Source organism: Neoarius graeffei, chromosome 4 (genome assembly GCF_027579695.1).
Source record: "Neoarius graeffei isolate fNeoGra1 chromosome 4, fNeoGra1.pri, whole genome shotgun sequence".
In the NCBI taxonomy this organism is placed as follows: domain Eukaryota; kingdom Metazoa; phylum Chordata; class Actinopteri; order Siluriformes; family Ariidae; genus Neoarius; species Neoarius graeffei.
In genome coordinates, this window is record NC_083572.1 from 82,501,090 (window position 1) to 82,513,238 (window position 12,149).

At 39.5% G+C, this 12,149-nt stretch overlaps 1 protein-coding gene across 3 annotated transcripts in view; it reads right to left on the minus strand.

Annotated features, from left to right (window-relative positions):
- Positions 1-12,149, minus strand: part of tmem131 (transmembrane protein 131) — a 107,840-nt gene that overhangs the window by 20,281 nt on the left and 75,410 nt on the right. For all 3 annotated transcript variants that reach the window (XM_060919845.1, XM_060919844.1, XM_060919846.1), the window contains exons 7-19: positions 11,728-11,850; positions 11,520-11,600; positions 11,257-11,407; positions 11,111-11,167; positions 10,954-11,015; positions 10,752-10,860; positions 9,158-9,266; positions 8,910-9,060; positions 7,150-7,320; positions 5,597-5,707; positions 5,269-5,403; positions 4,780-4,884; positions 4,597-4,683 (exon numbers count right to left, since the gene is read on the minus strand). In XM_060919845.1, the coding sequence (XP_060775828.1) occupies positions 4,597-4,683; positions 4,780-4,884; positions 5,269-5,403; positions 5,597-5,707; positions 7,150-7,320; positions 8,910-9,060; positions 9,158-9,266; positions 10,752-10,860; positions 10,954-11,015; positions 11,111-11,167; positions 11,257-11,407; positions 11,520-11,600; positions 11,728-11,850 (1,452 nt within the window). The remainder of the gene's footprint in view (positions 1-4,596; positions 4,684-4,779; positions 4,885-5,268; positions 5,404-5,596; positions 5,708-7,149; positions 7,321-8,909; positions 9,061-9,157; positions 9,267-10,751; positions 10,861-10,953; positions 11,016-11,110; positions 11,168-11,256; positions 11,408-11,519; positions 11,601-11,727; positions 11,851-12,149) is intronic.

A 12,149-nucleotide genomic window follows, 5' to 3' on the forward strand; every position in this document is an offset into this window, starting at 1 on the left:
ATACAGGCCTAGGTGATATCTCTGGGAGTGGTTTTGATGTATTACATGTTGCTTTATTTTTGCATGATGAGGTTGACATTTACATGGAATTGCCCTTATGTCATTCTCAATTAAGCAGATAAAAGGCCTGGAGTTGATTTGAGGTGTGGTGCTTGCATTTGAAAGATTTTGCTGTGATGAAAACATGCAGTCAAAGGAGCTCTCCATGCAGGTGAAACAAGCCATGCTTAAGCTGCGAAAACAGAAAAAAAAAAAACCCCCCATCCAAGAAATTGCTACAATATTAGGAGTCGCAAAATCGACGGACGGACGGACGGACGGACGGACGGTCGGTCGGTCGGTCGGTCGGTCGGTCGGTCGGTCGGTCGGTCGGTCGGTCGGTCGGTCGGTCGGTCGGTCGGTCGGTCGGTCGGTCGGTCGGTCGGTCGGTCGGTCGGTCGGTCGGTCGGTCGGTCGGTCGGTCGGTCGGTCGGTCGGTCGGTCGGTCGGTCGGTCGGTCGGTCGGTCGGTCGGTCGGTCGGTCGGTCGGTCGGTCGGTCGGTCGGTCGGTCGGTCGGTCGGTCGGTCGGTCGGTCGGTCGGTCGGTCGGTCGGTCGGTCGGTCGGTCGGTCGGTCGGTCGGTCGGTCGGTCGGTCGGTCGGTCGGTCGGTCGGTCGGTCGGTCGGTCGGTCGGTCGGTCGGTCGGTCGGTCGGTCGGTCGGTCGGTCGGTCGGTCGGTCGGTCGGTCGGTCGGTCGGTCGGTCGGTCGGTCGGTCGGTCGGTCGGTCGGTCGGTCGGTCGGTCGGTCGGTCGGTCGGTCGGTCGGTCGGTCGGTCGGTCGGTCGGTCGGTCGGTCGGTCGGTCGGTCGGTCGGTAGAAAGAAAGAAAGAAAGAAAGAAAGAAAGAAAGAAAGAAAGAAAGAAAGCACTGGTGAACTCATCAATGCAAAAAGACCTGGACGCCCACAGAAGACAACAGTGGTGGATGATCGCAGAATAATTTCCATGGTGAAGAGAAACCCAGCGCATTGATACGGAGCTCAGATATTAATGCGCTGCCGAAGCGCGCAGAAGGTGTTAGTACGCCTGTCATTATAGTGCGGACTTTCCATAGCATAGAAAATCGTTACGTTTCAATTTGTGTAACTGAACTTGTTTCATATCACTGGTCATATAAACCTATGTAAACAGGAAAAACGCGGAAGAGTTTGGTCGCATCTAACTACAGCCCCAAAAAATACCATTGGCCATGCTGAGCCTAGCTACATTGCTAACAGGAGTGACAGCACATCTGACTGCGTCTGACTGACTGGGAGGTCGCGCAAAGCTCGGAGAGGTACGGAGCAGCTCGTCTCAATTCAGATAAGAGCATATTTCATTATGGAAGTACGGTGGACTGTTCCTTTAAGAAAGTGAAAGTGTTATATATTATAGACTCATTACACATAAACTAAAATGTTTCAAGCATTTTTCTATTTTAATATCAGTACGGCATACAGTACAAAAAAAAAAAATCTCAAAATATTAGATTAGAATATATTTCATTTCCAGTTTGAGTAAATCAGTATGAACACAGTGTATCTCTCTGTCTAGTTCAGTACACACAACCACAATCATGGGGAAGACTACTGACTTGACTGTTGTCCAGAAGATGATCACTGATGCCCTCCACAAGGAGGGTAAGCCACAAAAGGTCATTGCTGAAAAGGGTGGCTGGAAAAGGTGCACAAGCAACAGGGATGGCCGCAGTCTTGAGAGGATTGTCAAGAAAAGTTGATTCAAGAACTTGGGAGAGCTTCACAAGGAGTGGACTGAGGCTGGTGTCAGTGTATCAAGACCCATCACGAACAGACATCTTCAAGAAAGGGGATACAACTTTCGCATTCCTAATATCAAGCTACTCCTGAGCCAGAGACAATGTCAGAAGTGTCTTATCTGGGCTAAGGAGAGAAAGAAATGGACTGTTGCTCAATGGTCCAAAGTCCTCTTTTCAGATGAAAGTACATTTTGCATTTAATTTGGAAATCACAGTTCTAGAGTCTGGAGGAAGAGTGGAGAGGCACAGAATCCAAGGTGTTTGAAGCCCATTGTGAAGTTTTCACAGTCTGTGATGATTTGGGGTGCCACGTCATCTGCTGGTGTTGGTCCACTGTATTTTATCGAGTCCAAAGTCAACACCGCCATCTACCAGGAGATTTTAGAGCACTTCATGCTTCCATCTGCTGACGAGCTTTTTGGAGATGATGATTTCCTTTTCCAGCAGCACTTAGCACCTACCCACAGTGCCAAAACTACTACCAAATGGTTTGCTGACCATGATATTACTGTGTTTGACTGGCCAGCCAACTTGCCTGGCCTGAACCCCGTAGAGAATCTATGGGGTATTGTCAAGAGGAAGATGAGAAACACCCGACCCAAAAATACAGATACGCTGAAGGCCACTATCAAAGCAACCTGGGCTTCAATAACACCTCAGCAGTGCCACAGACTGATCACCTCTATGCCACACCGCATTGATACAGTAATTCATAGTAAAGGAGCCCCAACCAAGTATTGAGTGTATAAATGAATATACTTTTCAGAAGTTGGACATTTCTGTATTGTAAGTCCTTTTTTGATTGATCTTAGGGAATATTCTAATAATTTGAGATACTGGATTTCTGATTTTCATGAGCTATAAGCCATAATCATCAAAATTAAAACAAAAAAGGCTTTAAATATTTCACTTTACATGTAATGAATATAGAATATATGAAAGTTTACCTTTTTGAATTAAATTATGAAAAAAAGGAACTTTTTCATGGTATTCTAATTTTTTGAGATGCACTAGTATATATTACACACACACTAATATATATATATATATATATATATATATATATATATATACACATACACACACACACACAGTGCCTTGCAAAAGTATTCATACCCCTTGAACTTTTTCACATTTTTCCACCTTACAACCACGAACTTAAGTTTTTTATTGAAATTTTACGTGATAGACCAACACAGAGTAGCACATAATTGTGAAGTGAAACGAAAATGATAAATGGTCTTCAAAATTTTAATATATTTACACACACACACACACTATATATACACACACACACACACACACACACGTGAAATGGGGACATGAACTTATTTTTAAAAATTCACCTAAAACCATTTCTTTTTTTTACCATCAGGTCACAAAACATGTAATCTTTAATGAATGACATGTTAAAAGATAACTTTAATTTTCTGAGATGTAATAAAAACATTTATATGCCAAAGTCAGAACGTAACACAAGTGTTGTGGACATGTATATTCTCAATTTTAACAATGTAGAATTACTTTTTGAAACATAGGAAGGTGATGTTTTAGCAAATATAATTAATAAACATGTGTAGTAGAATAAACATACACATTCTTTCAATAAGATTAATATGGTATATAGCTAGATTGTAATTAATTTGTAACAGACGCGAGACGGACAATCATAACAGAAGTAATGTAACAGACATCATTTTGGAACTCATAGGCTTGACTTTGGCATATAAATGTTTTTATTACATCTCAGAAAATTAAAGTTATCTTTTAACATATCATTCATTAAAAAGAGTACATGTTTTGTGACCTGATGGTAAAAAAAGAAATGGTTTTAGGTGAATAAGTTCATGTCCCCATTTCAGTACCCATAAGCGTGGAATCACTCATATATATATATATATATATATATATATATATATATATATATATATATGTATGTGTGTGTGTGTGTGTACACACAATTAGGATATTTGCAGAAAAATAAAATTAGTGTATGCACTGTTACATAACACTGAGTATAATTTTCTTTTTGAATGAATACATCACTTTGTTGAATTACATTACATTGTATTGGATACTAGATGCTTTAATAAGCAGGATTAGCTAACAGAGAAAGATTTTTCCTGTTCCTAGTTGCAAGCTACAAACCAGATCGCTACACTATAAACCGAGATATTGAGGTGAGAGTTGGAGAAGGAGCCTGCTGAAGTTTACTGCAAAAGAAAAGTGGATCAGGATTTATAAAGGTGTAATTGTTCCCCTGTATTCACCTGTTATTTTAATAATTTTCTATAGAATTGTCCAAGTATTTCATGGCATCATTAATATAGAAAGATGCATCAATATTAAAGATCACTTGAAAAAGTGCACTGTTCTTTAAATTATAAAATAACAAATGGGTTATTTAAAAAAAAAAAAAAAAACAACCCTGCTTCCAGTGTGTGTGACATGATGCAAAAATCATCTTCAACCATGTTCAGGAAAAAGAATCTACATCAAACTCGGAATAGTCCGATCAGCGTTAAATCCAAGTATGCATTCTGATTTATGACTTGTCTCTTTACCCTTTCATGACGACCCCGTGTATATCCCATCGTGACGACATATGACGCCTTGTCTAAAACCTGGTCTTTAGACTTTTTTTCTTGTAAATATGTTCTAAGGGTGAACAGTATATACATATAAAAGCAGTTGCTATAGCCACCCTTGAAGGGGTAAAGAGTTAAAATACATAAGGCATTTTATTTGTTTCACGTTATATTTTCTGGAGGTGCCTTGATCTTTGTTGTACAGAGAACTTACCGGAAAGGATGGAGGCATGATAATGTGTTTGGGCGAGCAGCTTAATGTTCCCACAGCTATAAGAGCCTTTACTGGGATGGTTAATATCTGAAAAAGGGACAAGAGAACATAACTAAAATCTTAAAACAAGATATATGTGAGCAAGCAGAGTCATGTCAGTGCTATCTGGTCTATGAAACGCACCTCATAATCTGTGGTAATGTGTACAGCTCCATCATACACACCCTCCAAGGCTTTAGCTACCAGGGTTACTTTAAATGCTGTATAATAGCCAGAAGCTAATATGACCTGTGAAAGAGAACACAGGGAAAAAATAAAAAAATAAAAACACCAGACATGGCTGTGGTTTACATATGATTTTCCTGTGTAAAGGTTCCTCCATGGTCATGTAAAGTAAAAAACTAAAGGTGCAAACACTTGTCATTCATTCAAGAGGGCATGCAAAACATGTCCAGGACTTGTGGTTATCTACTCAAAATATTCAACCACACCTGCTAGTCAGGTTTATTCTACAGAAATGTTGGAACGGTCATTGGTGTGTTTTTAGGAAGAGGGGAGGAAAAAAAAAAAGTGTGATTAATTTAAATTGGAAGTCAAGCATTATTTAAAATGAATGCAGAGCCTGAGTTTGTGCACGTGTGTGTCTTTCCTTATATATATTTCTATTCTTACAGTTTTGTGATGGGCCACTGAGGTGTTTTGAAGCTCCTCGACTCGACTCAGTGCTACACTTCTGTTTCCTTTCTCTGTGGTTAGCAGCTCCATAGACAGGCTGTCTCCTGTCACTAGCCAGGACTTTATCTCCAGCTGTGGTGAGCATACCATTTCAATTAGAAACCATGTAGTACAAATAACAGCCTTGAACAGAACAAAAAGTCCAACAAATCCATGTTGTATCCACCTCATCGAAGAACAACAAGAGCATTTGCAAATGTTCTTGATAAATATGGTGCCTGTCTGCAGATGGATGTGACACAGTTTCAGCTCACATGACCGTTACCTCTATGGGGTTGTTGTTGACGACCACAAAGATCAAACTGCTGGTGTCTGTAGCACTTAGAATGCCATAGTCCAAGCTGTGCTCTTTAGAACTGGGTGAAACGACGACAGGCTTTGGAAAGAACACCGGTGATGTTTAATTTCATACAGTGGTACCTCAAAAATAGTCAGACATAATAATAAAAATAAATCTATGCATACATAATTGTTCATTTTCTACATTTAATCTTTCAAGATAATTTGCATCATCTTTTAAATATGCATACATCTCAGTTGAATTTATTTCTCTTGTGAAAAGGAGCCATCATTTGTAATTTCACTATGGGTGTGCAATGTTTAACAATTAATTAGTCCATGAAATCGAGTCGTACAGGAGCTGATAGCCGACGAGGCGCGTAGCACCGAGTTGGCTACAAGCCATGCACAACAAGATTGAGTGGAATAATTGTTTTATTATATTCACATTCATTAGACTTTGAGAAACGGAGCATTTTTATTTTTAGCAAATTTGATAAATCAAAACTTTATACCAAACATCTGACAAAATCATTTCCGCTGAGGCGGACTTCTTAAAAGCCTATCGATGGCTGCATGAATTGACTTTAGTGTTGTTTTTTTTGTAGAAAGTGTCGTCTTGCTGTCATGCCGAGGTATAGAATAGCTTTAGACATTTACTTAATTCTTCCTTGGACATATCAGTTATGTAATTTTCAAACTTCTTTGAGCTTTTGAACCAGTCTAAAAAAAAAAAAAAAAAAAATTGAACAAATTTTAACTCTTAAAAGATGAAGTAAACAAACGGGCAAAATGACAGTAGCAATTTGTGAAAATGCTATAATAATTCTTGAAAAATGTTTAAAAAAAGATACATTCTTACCATCAAATACTTTCATTCCATATTTTGTTGCTTTTTTTGTCTTTTGTTTTTGAGTAGAGCTTTTATGTCGTCCTCGGTTGGTCCAGCAACACGATCCGCCATTTTGTTTTTCTCTACTCATAGTATAATGTGCCGATAGCATAGTAGTAGAGTAGCCAATTAGAGCACGCAACTGCACATATCCAGTGAATGTGGATAGAATAAAATGTAAATCGACATCCCAACAAATGTCTTATTAAAATGTTCAATGAAGTTATTTTTTAAATATGGCTCTCATGTTTTGCTGGAAACTTGTATCAATAGAACTAAATAATGAGATGCATATAGTGCATAGGACTGTCTCAAGGATGTGGTAAGGACCATCATTATATTTTTGCCACATCAGCCAATCCCTAGTAGTATTTATCCTGGAATATTTGGGCCCTGTCCTGCACACACCTTTCTTTCCTATTACTGTGGCTCTTTCAATGGATTCCTCATAAAGAAATGGCGTGACCATGAATGGAACACGCTTCCTGAATGGACAACACTTAAATCTAATCTTATTTACATTGAACAGGCCTCCTCTTGAAAAAGATTTAAGCTTATCCACTTCTTGTGTTAGCATCAAGTCAACAGCTTTTCACCGGTATGTTTCAATAAAGTAACAGTCATTTCGTTACGTTTCATTTGTTTACCTCCAGAAAGCCAGTATACGCCCTGACAGGGAGGTGGAACTTGGATGCATTGGTGATGAGGAGGATGTTGCTGTCAATATGAATAGAAGGTCGTACAGGCCGGAAGAGCAGGGAGAAGATGTAGCGAGATTCATGGGGAGGGATAAGGACCGGTGTGCTGAAATTGTGCACCTGGAAACACACACAGGATGCCAAAAACTCTGAATTGTATTTCATGCTTAAACTGACAGTGCAAGTACAGAGTGAAAAACAACTGATTCAGTACAATGTTTCACAGAACACCACTACACAGGAGAAATAAGCCAGTTTTTAGATATTTAACAAAAGTGCTCTGAGAGCACAATATCCCCCACTGGCAGCTATGCCATAACTCTGGTAAAATGCGACTGAATTCAATGATATGCAATATGTATATTACCAACATATAACAAAGAATCCTGTCAAGTTTCGTGAAATTCCTCCGAAAATTATGAGAGGAGTTGATTTCAGAAGGCGAGTACCCTTCCCGGGACGGATGGATGGACAGGCATCGCCACGACATAATCCCCCTTCGGGTCTTTCGGCCAGCGGGGGATAAAAATTGAGGGAACCTGATTTCAGAATATATACAATATGCATATTACCAACATATAACAAAGAATCCTGTCGAGTTTTGTGAAATTCCTCCAAAAATTGAGAGGGAAGTTGATTTCTGAAAGCAAGCACACCTTGATGAAATTGCCAAAGTACAAGTTTGTTCATAATCAAGGGCATAAACTCTGGCAAAATCTGCCCAAATTAAACAAAATTTCAATATGCGTGTAACTATCATATAACAAAGCCTTTTGCCAAGTTTGGTGAAATTCTTCCACAAATTGCGAGAGGAGTTGATTTCAGAAGAACGTACACCCTCATGAAATTGTCAAAAGTACAAGTTATTTAATCAAGGGTCGAAACTGGTAAAAAATTCACAAACGAAATTAAATCGCAATATGCATATTACAGTCATATAACAAGGCCTTTCGCCAAGCTTTGAGAAATTCGTCCAAAAATTCAGAGAGGAGTTAATGTCAGAAGGCAAGCACACCTTCATGAAATTGTGAACGTACAAGGTTGTTAATCAAGGGCCACAACTCTGGTAAAACGTGACGGACTTGAACAAAATTACAATATGCGTACTACCGACATACAATAATGCCTTTTGCCAAGTTTCGTGAACTTCCTCCACAAATTGTGAGAGGAGTTGATTTCAGAAGGAAGCACACTCATGAAATTGTCAGATTCTAATTTTGTTAATCAAGGGCCATAACTCTGGTAAAATGTTACCGAATTTAACGAAATTGCAATATGTTTACTACCAACATATAACAAAGAATCCTGCCAAGTTTCGTGAAATTCCTCCAAAAACTGTGAGAGGAGCTGATTTCAGAAAGTGAGCACCCTTCCTGGGACGGACATCGCCATGACATAAAAACCCCTTCGGGCCTTTTGGCCAGCGGGGGATAAAAATCTCCATAGAGAATGTTTTTAGTAACAACTCATTTTTGGGATTTTGGTGTTGCTGGGTTCCTGATGGAATTTGTATATCCTCATAACTTACTGGCAGCAGAAATAACTCTATCCTGATGCCAATAAGCCTACAGATTTTCATAACTGCAGCAAATCAACCAACTTTGGCTGTATGGATGTCCCAAAATGTCCGAGCACATCATTTTACAAGCACCCGAAAAAACAATGGAACGTCAACATGCTGCATCGATAGTATGAGCTGAGTGACTCACACTGAACATCTTGACATCTTCAGGAAGGGAAACATTGTGGATGCATATGGCAAAGTTGAAGGTGTTGGTGAGGTAGATGGGCCGGTCCACTGGATCTACAGGACTGTCTCTAATGTGGAACAGGGTGGCCGTGTGGTCAAAGCCCAGGTACCTAGAACAGATGAAGGAAAATGTCTTTTCTCATGGGACCAAGACAACAGATATGTTTGTAATGATAATGAACAAACAAACAAAAAAAAATAGCTGACCCCTCTAAAACTTCAGCTTGGTAAGGAATTTCAAGTTTTGAGTAGCTTTTCTCTTTAGCCTTTACTGTTATTTTACCAGAAAACTGGTCTGGTCTTCTTGCTTTTGAAGCTGAAATGGCAAATAAAATAAAAGGAAAAACAGAAGAAGAAAAAAAACATTACAGTTTTGTAATACAACAGGGAGGAAGTGATTCTAAAGCCATGCATCACAGTCTGTATTTCAGAAAATGTCCCTGTAGACATTTTCTTCAAGTACACTCTAATGTAGAAGTAAACTGAGCAATGTTCAGCACTTTACTTGTCAGTAGCCTATTGGTTAGACAGCTTTAAAGGGAAGTTACTGAAAACCCTCCCCCAACCCACAGCACATAGTCTGCGACACACCATACATTCCAACTTAGTGTATTTAAAGTGAAAATTCACTCTAAAGTGACATTAATTGTAAAATCCTTGGCATGACCGTTCAAACACAAATATTGTCACTATGTCCCAAAATACTGCAGAGGTGGACAAATGATTAATTCATTAGCTAACCCACAGGCAAAAGAAAGCTGGGCAGTATGAATCGGCAGCTAAGGGAAATGAACAAATAAATTAATTTCTAGAGAGAGTGAACAACTATGCACTGTAATGTCGTAAAATGTGCTTGTGCCTTCAAGAAGAAAAAGTCACTGGAAAATGTCTCGTCAATAACAGTGTCCTCTCCTTGAATACCAACAAAATATTATTTGACTAGCATTATTTTCTCTAAACATGTTTAAACACAAGGTGACATGAATTTTGTGGTAGCAAGAGAGTTATATAACAGCTCTGCATGTTCATGGGTCACCATGCACGCTAATATACCCAATTAAAAAAAAAAAGTTCTGTTGTAGGCCACATAACACTTCGTCTGATGTGTGTAGAGCAGCAGGTGGTAGGATTCAGAAAGTGAAGCCCACAATGTAGTTACAGCATCGAGGTGCATCACACCACCATAGAGTGTATTATGTTTAAACACACACCCCAAATGAAAACTTTGGTTTCTCAGAAGTCAACAGGAAGTAGGGATTATTTTATTTCTTGGGTTATTAAACCTCAGCTGGTAAACTACGAATCAAAAACTAACAGGAAATCTCAGACACAAAATCTGCTTGTCCCAGATTCGTTCACTCCTACACTCAGCTGCTTGTTTTTGCATGAAACATCACCGGAACACATACAAGAGCATAATAATTGATATTACACATCATATTTCCTTAATGCTTCACTTGATCAGTAACTTAATGTTTCATTAACTTTTTACCCCTTAAATGACGACCCCGTGTACATCCCTAAATGACGATATATGACAACTCCGTGTATATCCCATAATGACGACATATGATGCCTTGTCTAAAACCTTGTCTTTAGACTTTTTTTTTTTTTGGTAAATATGTTGTCAGGGTGAACAGTATATACATATACAAGGGTGGCTGTAGCAACTGCTTTAAGGGGTAAAGAGTTAATGCTGAATAATACACCAAACACAACACTACAAAAATATCTTCAGACTATATGGAAGAATACAGAAAAATACCACCATCAAAAAAAAAAAAAAAAACACAGTACTTACCATCAAAATTTACACTTGCAACTTTGGTATATCGGCTCTCTCCTGCTTTTAGCGTAACCTGCTTGAACTCAACTGTAACGGCTTCGTTAGCCGGTGCTGGCCGAACGCTCTGAAATACAAATAATGTTTGGTTATCTATTTATTACTAATGTACAAAATTATTAGGTTATACTAAGAAAAACTAAGAGATGGAAAGCCCTACCATGATTGATACATCTTTTGCTCCAGAATTTAGAAGATGCAAATTCAACTGTTTTGGTCGATCTGTACAGTTCAGAATAAAAAGTGTATGTCTGTTTCAGCCATGTATTTGGAAACACCACTGTATGATTAAACAGCTCAGGCAACGTTAATGGTACCTTGTGATCGGAGTGTACCAAAGTCTAGCATCTCTGTTGAAGAGTATATACCAGGGGCTGGAAAAAGAAATGAATCTACACTTAGTCAGGGTTTCATACTGTGGCTGAAAATGTATGACTAGTAGTTTTGACTCTGGCATCCTGACCTGTGGTGACCTCCACCTCGACAGGAAGGATGATGAACTCATCCTCGTTCGAGGCGTTGGTCTTGATTCTGATGAAGGCTGTGTGATTGTCAGCATCCCGTGAAGAGAAGCTGGCCCTCATCACACCCTTTGTCTCAAATGGGGCAATTTCCTGCAAAAACAGATCAATAAAAGTAAGTGATAGTAAACACTATGAGCTTAATGTATACTATAAGTCCCCAGTAATTAAGAATAGTTCAATTTTGTGAAGAACAGACACTCACCCATAACTTTTTAGTGCCACCTTGCTGGCCAGTGGGCAGCTCTAGATGTAAATCACCTCCACTTGAGTACATTTCCACAACCTAAGAGATAAAGCAAACTCTTATGGAAAAGTGAACACCAACAAAGTGTCTAGAGAGGCACTTAGGCATCATATGCGTTCAATTTAAGACATCCGACATAAGACAGCACACACAGTAATTAGATTACCTGTAGCGGTTCGCTGTGTGGATTAAAGATGTTTATAAGTGGAGAGAAGCTGCTATTCACTGGAACTCTGGCCCCTACAAAAGGCCTGAGTCTGTAAGGGTTAGGGATGCCCACACCAAACACCTGGAACAAACAGTACACTTTACAGTCTATCCATCCATTATCTATCCTGCTTATCCATAAGGGTCACAGGGAAAGTTGGAGCTACTGTAGTCTCAGCTGACCTTGGGCAAGAGGTGGGGGACACCCTGGGCATTTTTGCCAATCTACTGCAGGGCAAGCAACCATTCACACTCGCATTCACACCTATAGGCAATTTAGAGTCGCCAGTTGACCTAATCCACATGTCTATCTTTGGACTGTAGAGGAAACGAGAGCACCTGGATCAAACCCACATAGGCAAAGGGAGAACAGGCAAACTC